The 14,047-nt window shown below is 41.6% G+C and overlaps 2 protein-coding genes across 9 annotated transcripts in view; one reads left to right on the top strand and one right to left on the bottom strand.

Annotated features, from left to right (window-relative positions):
* The window catches only part of GPR148 (G protein-coupled receptor 148), a 98,121-nt gene that overhangs the window by 48,726 nt on the left and 35,348 nt on the right, over positions 1-14,047 (bottom strand). The window contains exon 3 of one of the 7 annotated variants that reach the window (XR_014565032.1): positions 5,528-5,609. The exons of 5 other annotated variants lie outside the window; for them this stretch is intronic. The gene's annotated coding sequence lies outside the window, so the exon portion shown is untranslated. One more of the 7 variants, XR_014565033.1, reaches the window with a different exon arrangement.
* Positions 5,223-14,047, top strand: part of ARHGEF4 (Rho guanine nucleotide exchange factor 4) — a 155,364-nt gene continuing 146,539 nt past the window's right edge. The window contains exons 1-2 of one of the 2 annotated variants that reach the window (XM_083741634.1): positions 5,223-5,717; positions 8,763-8,798. In XM_083741634.1, coding sequence (XP_083597760.1) covers positions 5,505-5,717; positions 8,763-8,798 — 249 coding nt within the window. In that variant the 5' untranslated portion in view covers positions 5,223-5,504. Of the gene's footprint in view, positions 5,718-8,367; positions 8,659-8,762; positions 8,799-14,047 lie in introns of those variants that run through there. The other variant, XM_083741635.1, reaches the window with a different exon arrangement.

Consider the following 14,047-nt stretch of genomic DNA (forward strand, 5'->3'; position numbering starts at 1 on the left):
TTTTAAAGCTTTTCTTCACAAACACAAGGGCTAGGATCTGGGGGGCGGATGGACCAAAGTAGGCATTTCCAGGTTACTGGATTCTGTGATATGTGCTACACTGCACATTTGTGTCTGTCTGTAGACAAATGAAAAAACCCCACAATAGAATAAAATCATATACATTCCAAGCTCCAAATGGTTTAGGGATCAAAGCCATTGTGAAGCCAGACAAAAATCATAATTACTGAGATGTCCCCCTCAAATTCTAGTGAGTATCTGATAACACAGGTGTTCTTTTTGTGAAGTGCATAGTCGTGTGTCCCCCCAAATTCTATTGAGGCCATGGGAACTAGGAAGGATTAACAACTCTCAGGTCTGCACTCTGTAGATTAATCATGTTAAGTGTATTTAAATGGCTAAAATAGCAAGCGCTCCCCTCATCCATTTATGGGGGATTTAATATAAACAACACGTTGTGGAGCTAATATTAGCTTGTACTTCTACCTTGGTGATAAGAAGATGTAGATGTAAATCTCATAACACTTGGGCAGAAGACAGATTCCTCAACATGAAATCATTCAAAGCAGGGCACACCGTCACATATATACAGATATAGACGAGTGGATATACCGATGGCAGAGCTGATATAGATATATATAGCACACCAACAAATCCAATCCAATAAAGGCCAATTGTCAACCCACTGCATTGGGCTATTTTGGGTAGTAGTGGGCTCAGTACTTTGCTAAAGTCAATAGCGATAGCAAATGTCTGAAAGAAAAGTAGATGGTGCACAGTCATAGGTGGGATGGAAGTATAAAGCCTTGTCCCTTCTATATGAGGGATGTTGTTGTTTAGTCGTTTAGTCGTGTCTGACTCTTCGTGACCCCATGGACCAGAGCACGCATATGAGGGATAAGAATACATAACACTGCATGCACATAAGGGGAAGGAATATGGATGTATATTCTTTATGGTGCATTGGAAGGTGTGGCTTGTATACTATGATTCTGTGCTCCTATTTTCTGCATGAATACAAACCTGTCAAAAATAAAATGCTTAAATTATCTTTACCAGATTCTGAAGTCACAACCCCCTGGCCCCGCTCTTCCCCATGATAAAGCCACAAAAAGCAAGGAATGTGTATTATAACTTTCATTCACCAAATTATATTCTTAAATGTATCTCAAAAGTAAAAACATCAATATGTATCTTGCTTTCATGTTTAAAGGCTGAACAGTAGATTTAAGCATTATTCTGCTGTATATATTTTGATCTAGCAATCTCCAGCAAGGAGCCAAGTAAGATGCTAAATTAAGAAACGTTGATATATTAAACCAATAGATAGTTCATATCTAAGATCTTGCAAGTTTTGTTTGCAAGACCTTAGATCAGCCTTCCTAAGCCTGGTGACCTCCAGGTATTTTATTTTGAACCACAACTCCATGCTGGCTGGGGCTGAAGCGGGTTGTAGTCCAACCATCTAGAGGGCAACAGGTTGGTGAAGGCTGCCTTAGATTTTAGTATCCTCCCTAGTAGCTCAGATTACCTGAACTGCAGCACAATCCTATACACATCTGCTCAGATTCAGTCCCCTTAAGTTCATTGGGAGGTTTATTCCCAGGTAAGTGGTCAATGGAGCCTACAGCTACTCATAAACGAGTTGAAGACTTTCAAAGTTCAAAGAGGAGATGGACAGTTTTGCACTCAGCTCTTGGGAAAGCATACTTCAAATTCCAGTTCCTTGTTTTACAAAACTGCAAGAGAGGTGAAACTGACTGCAGCAAAGAAAACTTAATGGGGGAGACTCCAAAGCTAGTTTTGTTTAAAATGGGAGAATTGGCAGGAGAGGTGAACATTTTGCTTTTTTTACGTCTAGGCCAACAGTGGGAGAACCATTAGGGACAGCAGTGTAATATATGAAGCTGGATACTGGATACAGAGGGATTGAATGGCATTGTGGTGTTATTTCCCTCTCTCTTGCTTTTCTGCATGTGCCAGCACGTTATTATATGAATGATATACATTATTGCATATTATCTCCTTTATCTTCTTCCAATGTAAACAAGACTTTTCAGTCCCATAACTTTTTATGACTGCTTTGAACTATAATATCACTAATTATTATGATTTTTTAAAAAGCTTGCCATAAGTGCTGTCCAGTTTACTTACAATCTTACTTTACTTGCCTTGCATTTATGTAACTCAAATATAGGTAGACCCATGTAGCTCTCAAGAAATATTCTGGAGGCTCCAAACTGGCTGCGAACCTCTCCGTATACATTTCTTAGTGTATATAGGTATAAAGGGAGATATAAAATAAATTAAATGGCTTGCTTGTAGCAATGATCTGAGGCCCTCCATGGACAAATGGATGTTTTAAAGTTTTGAACTATGTTCTGAATGTGGTTTTCTATCATGCTGTTTCTTAAGAAGTAAATGAATGTTTTATTTGCTTGGCGTGTCTGTGATCATTTTCTCAGATTCTCGTAAGACTGCTTCCCCAGAAATGGAATACGATGCTACACATCTCTCTCGTTTCCACCAAGGTCTCTAAGACAGGTTTGCCAAGTCCAGAGGAGGTGCTGAGAGGCTTCCTGTACCCTTAAGAATGCCACAAAAGGGATTTAAACAACACACACGTGCTGACCTTTAAAGCTCTAAAAGCTCCCTCTTTCTTCCCATTCAGGATGGCCCTGCGCTTTTCCTGCCCCTCAGGGCCAGCATGTCACATGGGGCTGGACCTCATCAGTGGCAGCCTCTCCTCGTCCTCACCCACCCTCCAGCAGCTGCTACAAGCTGCCCAAGGGAGGAGGCCAGCAGCGGTGGCCATGGAGAGGCGCAACCACTGCCATCACCATCGCTTGGGACTATCACTGGTTCCTCCTCCTCCTCCTCCTCCTCCTCCTCAAGCCTGTCAATGGCGGGGGAAATAGGGACATTCTGGGATCAAATCAGAAGTCAGGATGGCTTTTGCAATTCCAGGACTATCCCTGCAAAATTGGGACACTTGGAAGGCATGCAACAACCTGTGAGATGGTCAGGCTGAGAGTTGTGTGACCCATGGTCATCCAGCAAGCTTCATGCTATATAGGCATGTGAACTCTCAAGTGATGTTAGCCCCTACACCACACTGCCTCATTCCCCCAAGTCATCCTGACAAGCCCCACTGTGTACCTTCAGGCCAGGGGGAGGACTAAGCCACACGGAGTTGGTTGGGAAGCCCCAAGAAAGAGTAAGAAGCAACACTCCAATGGGAATTAAAATATCAGAGATTTGCTGGCACCTGTAATTGGATCTCCTCCTTTGTATTCTATATATATCACCGAGGAGCTTTGACATTAATGGCTGCTGTACAGCTTTGTCCCAGAGTTCCATGCAGGTTGTCAAGCTGATATTTATTAGCATGGAGGTCATATCCAATCAGTCTATTGGCACAAACTGCCTGGAGTATGTGTCTTAACAACGAGGGGAGAATTAAATCTACTGCTTTGCATCATGGTGTTGGAATAAGATGCTAACCGCCCAGGAGACTTAGTTGAATGGGTAATATATAAATGTCATAAATAAACAAGTCAGCAATTCAGCCCTGGAGTCACTGTATTTCCCGCAGCTGTGCAGAAGATGGGGATTTGGAAGAGTCAGACTGTTGGTCCATCCACCCCAGCACTGTCTGCACTGACTAGCAGCAGCGCTCCAATGTTTCAGTCAGGAGCCTTTTCCAGCCTCACATGGTGATGGCTGGGATTGAACCCGGGACCTTCTATATCCAAAATATGTGTTCTCCCCCTAAGCCATACGCCTTATTACCTGTGCCACTCTGAAGATCCCACAGCTGTTCCGTACTGGGATCATTGCTTTCCATTCGGACATACAGGAGAGTGGAAAGTGAATGGTAAGCAGCTGCATTATAACAAGTGAGACATTTTGCCCACCTAGCCCTGTGTTGTCTATAATGACAGGTAGCAGCAATCCAGGGTGAAGTACAGCAGTCCTTCCCAGCCTCCCCTGGAGATGCCAGGGGTTGCACCTGATACTTTCACATGCAAATGATGTGCTCTAATGCTGAGCTTTAGTCCTTTTAGCTTTCACAAAAAAACTTTTCCGGAAAATGGACTATTTGTCTTGCCCATTGCTATGACAATGTCCATGCAGGAGCTTTGCAAAAGTAATGCTTTAGCACTAACCAGAAATTTCAGACAGCTGGATCCTGTTGATTGAGATGATGCTGATGATCCACATGGGGACTATTCTGCCACAGTTGCCCATGACTGTCTTGTGGAATAGTGGGGATCATAGTACTGTGTGATTTGTGAGGATGGTTCTGAATCAACACACCTGGCTCATGCATTGACATGCTTAATGTAAACTCTGTTGCTATTTCTTGGTGCATCAGCAGCGCTCCGGTGAAGACGATGGGACACTAAGCACATTTTCTGCCAGTGATAAAAGAAGGCTTCTACTCTTCGAATGTATCACTTGTGAATGTTGTTCATGTGGGAGCCAACTTGAAACGAATTCAGTTTTGGATGTGAGTTTTACATCTGAATTTTAGATGCAGGAAATGCAATGACAATAAATATGATTTAAGCAAGATGATGCATTGACAATGCAAAGTCTGTGAAATTGAAGTTGATCTTAAAGATGTGTATGAAACTGTACATTTCTGATTCCAATGGACACAATTAGGGATTGGTATAATAAAGGACCCAACCGTGTGAAACTCATGTATAACTGGTACAAACAATCGAGTATAAATATGTGTGCCTTGAACAGACAAATGCATGCTGTCTGGATATGTCATGAACCACTTTAAACAATTGAGCAAAAAAGCAAAAAACAAAACTCTGATGGAGACAGCAGGGTTAGCAAAGCAGAAGAGCCATTCATTAATCCAAAATAGTTTGGCTTTACTCCACGGAGGACACTTCATTTATTCTTTTGAAATCTGTAGTGTTCACAAGTTTGGCATATGAAATAATCACAAACAATGAATTATTGTGTTTGGAAGGGGGGGGGGAATCCCCAACACGGCATCTCTCCCCCACAAGAACTTTGTTTCTATCTACAACTGGAACTTCGTCTGAGGAAGCAAAACTGGCCAAAAAAAGTTTTCATAGATTATAGCTTTTCCTTTTACTCACTCCCCCCCCCTTTTCCTAACATGAACAAGAGAGCTCTGATTCGGGGGGGGGGGGGGTTGCACTTTGGCTAAATGGAATCTTTCTCCTCACTCTTGGCAACCATGGGAGTATTCTTGTGCAGTATGACAAGGCTCTCTCTAGTCAGTGCTATATTTATCTTGTAGCTGAACACACATTTGCAAGAGCTTGTTCAATAACAGAAAGGCAACAAGCCAAGGCAGTTCGGTCCTAGGAAGTTCTTTCCAGCATCCTCCCAACTCCAGGCTGACTGCAGCGGCTGAGTTTCCTGGCGGCCGGGAAGAGTTAACTGCCGACTTGCAACAAAGGATGATCTGACTTGCCTGTGGCTTTGTCCAAGGCGAAGAAATATTTGATAAGATGGAGTTCAACAAGCTTCTGAGTGCATCAGGAGGACCGAATCAGAGACGAGAAGAGGAGGCTCGTGCCAGTGCTGGCGACACGGATGCCGGTGTCAGTGATGACCTGGATTTTGTACAAATGTATCTTACCTGTTTACCTGAGAGATACATGGAGGCAAAGTTTACGCTGACAGCATATCTGGCATGCTGGCTAATCTTGAAACTCTGTAAGGTAAGAGGCTGCTTGCAGAAGGCTGGAGGAGCATTACTAGTTAACTTTAGAAATGCAGGTCATTCCTGCTCCCTCTCTGCTGAGTGGTCGTTTTTTTAAAGGCATTTTTAAAAAGAAGGGAGGGTGCTGCTATGCTTAAAAGGCCTTTAAATGTGGCATGCTAAATAACTGAAAAACATCCAAGGAACACTGCCTTTGATCTCCCTCTCACAGTGCTAAATAACAGCCGCTACCTAAACTTCTAACATCTTTCCACAATAGTTGATTTCCTATTGTAACTTTTTATTATGGTTTTTGCTGTATAGATTGTTGTATTATTGTAAAGTGTTGTGGTTTTACCCACTGTAAATGGGGTATATAAATACTTTATAAACAGACAAACAAACATGTCATTCTCTACCAAACAGATTAATGAATTTAGGGATATGAGAGAACAAGTGAAAAAAATAGCTATTCCTTGTATTTTTCAACTTTATCCTTGTACTTATCTGGGGAGTCCTACATATGTCTACTCAGATGTAAGTCCCATTGAGTTCAAAGGGGCCTACTCCCAGATAAGCAGTTATAAGGATTGTCACCTAAATTGCTGACGGGCTTACAGAACACATGAATATTGAATACTGCAGAGATTTCTGTTGACCTGGAATGTGACAATATTAGGCCTGACTTTTAAAACCAGCTTGAATATAGTTTAGACAATGTGAAGTCTTAATAGCTCTGATGTAACCTCTAAGAAACTAACCTCTAAAATCTGTAGCAACAGAGGAATATTTAAATAGTTAAAGGAAAGAAAGAGGTACTTTAACATGTTATTAAAAGTCTCCTCTGGGACATTCTGATATTTGTGTTTTAGGGAAAACCTCAAAACACTGAAATTCAGTAGATATGGAAATAATAACTCACAGCTGCATAAAACTGTATATAGCATAATATTTGAACTTCCAAACTTCCATCCTTTCCCTTTTAACTTCCTTGCAAAAAAAGAATGGGGATGAACTCAAGATAAGGGGGGAAGCTAGTTCTTCCGGATACTTGCAGTGTTTGCTAGTCCTTTGAAACACCAACACCATACATTTAAAACACATCCATACCACTTTAACAGTCATCACTTCCCCCAAAGAATGCTGGGAACTGTAGTTTGCTCCTCACAGAGCTACAATTCCCAGGACTCTTAAAATACCATGTTCTCAGGATTCCTTGGGGAAGCCATGTGCTTTAAATGTAAGTGCTTTAAATGCAGCCACTGATCCTGCAATGTGGCCACATCCTTATGCACAGAAGCTGACCGTGCCCCATGAACAGGCTAAACCCATAAGAGAAGAGAAAGTCCACTGGGTATGATAATGACATTCTGTGACCATCCAAGTGTCAGAAAATGACAGATGACAGTATTTCTCAGATTTAATGAAACACTACTGTCTTCCTAAGTGTGCTAAATCTTCAGGGTCTTCCTGCATCCCCAGTCACTTAAAATTTCATTGGAAAGATTACCACCTGGCTCCTGCATCTCCACCCACACTTTCTCCCAGCCTATGTCCAGCTCCTGCGCCTGACCCATGGTGCCATCCCTCCCTGGCTTCTTCTGTCCTGCTCTCTTTCCGTGGCACTTCTTCAGCCTGAGGCACTGTCCACAGAGTATGCCACACGACCATGGAGTGCAGGGGAGAGGAGCAGCAGGACAGATGGCACCAAGGTTAGAAGGCAAAGCAGGACAAATGGAGCGGGAAGCTTAAAAAGTGTGCTGTACTCAACAGTGGTGAAACTACCTGCTCTGGCACCGGGAGCAGCATACATCTGGGGGCGTGGCTAGCGTGTGTCCCAGGGGGCGTGGCACACCACCTGCAGGGCGTGGCGAGCGCTGAGTGTCCCGGATGGCACCCAGCGTGGACCGTGCCCCCGCCCCCACCATTGTCCACCAGTGGTACTCCAGCAGCTATCAGAAATTCAGACTCCTAGGGAGATAGCCCTCACCGTGTAAAGGCCTATTTCCAATAAGATAAGCTTTATATACAGGGTATTTTAAAAGAGGCCCAGTGGAACATGTGTACTCTGTATCCACGGGGCCTCTTTTAAAGGATTCACCCTGTACACTGGGTGCTTTCAGATGGGGGTTTATTGTGGGATTGGTGCTCCCCATGTATGCAGGTTTTTTGCAGCATCCACACAAAATAATCTGTATCAAAATGCAAGCCCAAGAAGGTTTTTTTTTAACAAAAGAAAAGAAACTGTTGCCAGTGACCCTTTTGTGATATCAGGGTGACCCATTTGCACTATAAAGCCCTTTCCCTGAAGCATCTTGAGCCTTAGCTGTGTATTGGGCCTGGGATAGCTCACTTCATAGAGCATGAGACTCGTCATCTCAGAATGGTGGGTTCAAGCTCCACATTGGGCAAAAGATTTCTGCATTGCAGGGGGGTTGGACTAGCCTACCCTCATGGTCCCTGTCAACTCTTCAGTTCTACAGTTCTATGATTCTTTAGACCTGTTTCCAATAAGATCAGCAAAATATTTTGTAGCCTCCTTAGGAAGGGGAGCGGAGCATACCCTAACCTAATTTAGTATTAGGGAGTGTTATTAACCTATAGTCTGAACACAACATAACTTCTATTTTATCTCTCTCCCACCCCCTAATTTCCTCCTACCCTATAAGATAAAGCCTAAGTGAGAAGCAAACCCTTGCAACGTGACTGCAGGCATGTATAGCTACGAAGACTATACTGTCTAATTATGCCTAACACAATGAACTTGCATGAAGGGCCTTTGTTTACAGTCTCCATCATCAGACTAGAATGAACAGAGCCATTGAAGAAAAGAAATGCAAAACCAGCTGCCTTTCGCAGCCTTCTGTTGTTCTCTTTTGGCAAAGAAACAGAGCCAAATTTATCCCAGGGGTGATTCCACTGAAGTCATCAGAAGGGAAAGTGCACCATGGATGAATTGGGTGGGTGTTTGTAGATGTTTGCTTTGCTGCTAGTTTCCTACCTCCCCCTTCCCCTGCCCCTTCCCTGGCCACCCTAACTTTTGCTATTTGTCTTTCCTTTGCAGAGAGCTTTGGAGAAAAGATGCTCAGCCTCTCAAAAGGTAGGATTTCATATCAATTATAAAATGCCACCAGATGCTTCTTCATTAACAAACTCCCAACCCATTCTTGTGGACAACTAACAAAAAGTTTCATCTGAAAAGTCTTAGGGCAAATGAGCTTAATTTAAAACAATTCTGAGTTTCTACATGCACTAAATAAGAAAGTTAGATTTTCTTTTTATTGAAACAGTGAAGTATATATTATAGTATAGACAATACATAAAGAAGATTCTATAATTACCAGTTCATTCTGAATATAGTTTACACTTACACACACACACACACACACACACACACACACACACAGCCACTGGTGTAGAAACAAAGCTATTGTGCAACCTAATATTTCACAAGAAGAACATTCCGTAAGATTTCCAAATTACAAAGATGTCAACAGCATATCTTAATTCCAACTTCTTGGGTTCTGTTTCTACTGAAGTTTGACATCAATAACAAAAACAATGTCAATTTAAAATATGTGAACAGATATATTACCATGGAATGTCTCTATCACTGTTGCAGCTGAGCTTCCCTCCATTCCTGCATAACATTGGCTCTAAACATCCCTCCCCAATTAAAACAACAACAACAAGCTATTTGGACTTTACATCCTTTCCCTCCCTTGTCTTCACACAAAGCAGTTGGCAAGAGTGCCGACCTCCCCAGAGCAGATTCTTGCCAGAACGGACTAATCAATATTCAAAGGAGTAGGCTGCTCATTATGCAGCCATTGATTATCTCTGTAAGTTGCTCACTGTGCATTTTTCATTCTTCACTCTTTTCCTCCCTAACCACACGCCTAACTGCGCATGTACGCACACAGACAACCCTCCCCACAAGGCCTCCCTTTTGTATCCAGCAGGAATACAAAACTGACAGAAAAAACCCCCCAACAACCCATTCAACACCCACCCATTGAGGTCAGGGAATGGTATGGAAAAGGAGGGGTGGAGGGGGAGTAAACCCTTCCTGAATGCAAAATACTCACCCTCACCTTCCACACAGAAAAAAATAAATAAAAAGCAGGGGAAACCCTAGCCCCCCTAATTCTAACAGTAAAGGTCAGTGTAGCTGATGGAACTGTGTTCTGGAAAATGAGGAATGAAGAGATAATGGAATATGGGGCGCACCTTATCTATTGCAGCTGTTCTGAAATGCCACTGGGCTTGGATCAAAGCAATCCATTTGCAGCCTGTTTTGTGCTTCATCCAGCTTCCTGTTTCATTTGGGTTGCTATTGAAAGAAATGTAGTGGAGGCAGGCGGAATAACTGGCTCCTCGTCGTTGTGGTGCCTCCTTAAATTAAAGAGAAGGGAACAAGCGTGCTTTGGAATGATGAGTTGGTAGAAGGACAAACCAGGAGACAAAGCCACACTGTACATTTAAGGCATGTGCCTTCCACCAAAGAATCCTTGGATCTGTAGTTTGTTAAGGGTTCTGGGAACTGTAGCTTTGTGTGAGGGGTAAACTACAGTTCCCAAGAGTCTTTTGTGCTTTAAAAGTATGGTGTGTATTGTTGTCCCCTGAAGTCTCATTCCATGAATTTTGATGACAAAGTGTTGCAATCGTTTGGCTTTCTTTCCAGCTCAATGTCAAATGACACAAATGCAACTTTCTGAGCCGTTTTTTTAAAAACTTCCAGAATTATACATTTAAATCACAATCAGTTCACACTGTGTCTTGATCTCAATTCATATGTTAATTTAGTGGTGTGGGAGCTTCCATGTAGTCAAGCTCAATGGATTAAAAGATGTGACTTTCTCTGAATGTCCGACTTAGAAGATTTCACTTTTGATTTGGGAGGACAAGTTTTTAATGATGACCACGGAAGAAGAAGACAGTCAAAATACATTCAGAATTTTTCAGTTTATGGTTGCATTCAAACTATTGTGTGAGTTCTTTGTTTCAGACATTGCACTGAGAGAATGGAATATCATCCTTTGACAAAACAGATTTACTGAAACCTATTCTGAGATAATAAATTGCTGATAGCTGTACCTCTTGTTAACTACTGGAGATTGGATCCCCACTAAACATTAGAAACTGTCCTTTACTAACAAATGCCTTTCAAACAATATGCTTCGACTATGTTAGAACATATATAACGTAGTTACTTTTCATGCCACTGTCAAGGTGCTGTTTGCAAGTCAAAAGGGCAAGGGAAGAGGATGCTGATGGGTTTTTGTTTGTTAAATCCAGCTCATTCAACATGCCCTTTCCTTGCAAGTGTTCTGCTTCTGTGCTCCTGCTTTCATTGTTTAGCAGCACTGCAGGCTTCTAAGAAGGATTGGTCAGCATTTTGCACAGTGGCCTGGCACCAGAACCTGTAAAATAAAATGCTCTGAGCTAAGCTGCTTAAAGTGCTCTGCTCATTCAATAGCAGCAAGCAGATTTATCGTCCATCACATCTAGATACTTTTTTTTTTATTGTGTAACAAGTTAAAAACAATAAAAATCCACGTTTAAAAAACGTATAGAAATCCATTCATTTTATACTATTTCATTAGCGAACAGTACATGCTGTCTTTCTCCACAGTCAGACACCAGAGGGGCCACATTCTGTAATTCCAAATTACATGGAAGCAGAGCTTTATTTAAGATGGGTTGAAGAACAGAATCGTAGAGTTGGAAGGGACCACAAGGGTCATCTAGACCAACCCCCTGCAATGCAGGAATCTTTTGCCCATTGTGGGGCTCAAACCCACAACCCTAAGATTAAGAGTCTCATGCTCTACCAACTGAGCTATCCCAGCAGGTTGTTTTGGAACCTTCTTAGTTCTCTCTTGGTAAAAACAGCCAAAGACCACTCTTTTCTTGAACTTTACTAAAACCTGCTGTTCCAATTCCCCAAAGTTTTGCAGAATGATTTATGCCTATCCAAAAAGTAAGGGAAATATTTGTTTGTGTTTGTGTGCCTCGTTACTTTCATGGTTTCACCATGCAGGAACAAAATAAGTTTAATGCACAGCATCCAATTTTAACTGGTGCCAATTGTGGCAGTTTATATTCTTTTCCGGCATCCAGGATAAATTATGTTATCCAGTGGACACACTCACGCTCATTATTAAAACAAACTCTGTTCTGCATATTTAGCAACATGATTGCTCTGGTTAAAAATATGAACAGATTGCCCTCTGGTGGCTAATAAAAGCACACCTCATCAGAAGAAACATTCTTGGCTCTGAAGTGGCAGGTTTTTGGGGGAGACACCATGTGAAATGCCTAATGTTCTTGAATACTCTGCAGATTTGCTGATTTTATACTAGCAGTCTCAAATCTGGCGTTGCTTGGAAATTCTAAGAAACCAAAGATCAGCGCAGTTTTGAAATCAGTGGGTAAAATCAGTGCAATTTTGAAATGTTTGCTATCTTGATTCAAAGTGGAGTCCAACTGTATACAAGTGTAGATGACAATCAGTTCTGAGAATTTTAATAGAATTTATTTTGAGTGCTTAGAGTGGTATTCAACTAATTTTGTTCAGAGTAAACCTACTGAAATTAATGGACACAACTTAGTTATGTTTATTAATTTTGGTGCACCTACCATGTGTAAAACTAAGTTGAATACCACCAATATCACCCTTAGATTATATTTTAAGATAACGAAAAAGTTACCTACCAAGTACAAAGAATGTTATGTTTCAAGCACAACTGGTTCATCCAGTACTGTTACTAATTTCAGTAGTCAAGACTGTCATTGCATCTAAAATGATTTATTTTCATTATGTAAACATTTCCTATTTCATCAGCAAGCTGGACAAATACGAACAAGTATGTACACAAACATAGGCTTAACTCCTGTATTCTTTGCTGAAATACAAAGAGCACTGCCTAAAAAGTTGGATTTCAGTGGCCTGTGACATGTACTGTCAAATCTGTCTTTTGCTTACCCTTGACTAGTAGAGATTGGAATGCATAAAACAGAGAGCCATAGATCTTTCCAGATATTTTAAACAAGTATTTTACTAAGGATTCATCCTGATTTGTTTGCACAAAAATTAGGGGGAGGCTATATGACATCAAGTCTTTATTCAGCGTTTAGTCAGATTTGTTTACGGTGAGATAAAAGTCACAGCAACATGCAATTGTTGTTCCACATCCCCACTGCTATCTCCATGTGCGCCTGAAGATCAGGTGTGGATGAGGAAGGACCCTCATGTCATCAGGCTGAAGGCCTGATGAGAATCAAGAGGCACTTCCAGACTATTATTATTTTTAGGTGGGACTCAATCAACTACTGGCAAATTCAAGTTGTTCTATTTGGTGCTCTTGCATATCAAACCCACTTCCCTCCAAAACTGTGGGTGTGGGTGTGAAAAAGGAAATGGATGGGGAACTATTCCAGATGTTATGGATAATGCTTGATGCAACGTTTTACCTTCCCACAAATGAATCAGAATTAATGTTCAATAAATTGCCAAAGTCGTCTGACCTCCCTGCAAATTTTGTGCATGCAAATCAAGATGAATGCTCATTATACAGGTCGTGTGGGAGTGACCTAGCTGTACTTATTGGGCTGGATCTAAACTTTGTCTTCTGTAAATGGGAAAGTTGTTTCTATCAGTGGAAGGTTTTTGATCCAGTAGAGAGATCCCATTGGCGGTGGAGAACAAGGTGACTTTTGCTGATTTCTGCCTGCCCCTGCAGACCCCAGTGCCACCTTCCATGCTGTTCAGGGGAGTCTCTCAACCCTCAGGATCAGATTTTTGGAGGGCACAAGGAACTTGAGGGGAAAGAGGGATTCTGCAAAAGTTGCCTCCCTCCTCCCACTGGTAGGAGTGAAATATGGATCCAAGCCATTGTGTGTTAATTCATAGCTCTTTCAGTAAAAGCGTGTCTCTTAGGCCCTTTTTATTTCTAAAAAAAAAAGAAATCTTTGACCTTTAGGTTCTCTTATTTGGTCTTTTGGTTTTAATTGTCATTGCCTTTTTATTTCTAATACCCTCAATTGTTAACCTTTCATCTTGTCTCCTTGCTCTTTCCTTATGGTTGTTTGCTCACTCCCTTATGTTAAATATTTCAAAGACACAAGGTCATATTTACCCTCTAATCTTTTCTTACCCCGTCCCTTCTGGTTTGTTTGCTTGTCCACCAAGAATGTTGCTATTTCTCTTTCTTCTCAAGCTAGAGAGTTTGCTGCTATTTTTGAGCATCCTCTTCCTTTTTCTTCTTGGGTTTCACCATGAGCTAAGGCTGTGTACACATTTAAAACTCAACTAGGCCGTTCTTTTTCAAAGTTGCTTTGTGGTGG

Source organism: Podarcis gaigeae, assembly GCF_964106915.1.
Source record: "Podarcis gaigeae genome assembly, chromosome: 5".
Lineage (NCBI taxonomy): Eukaryota > Metazoa > Chordata > Lepidosauria > Squamata > Lacertidae > Podarcis > Podarcis gaigeae.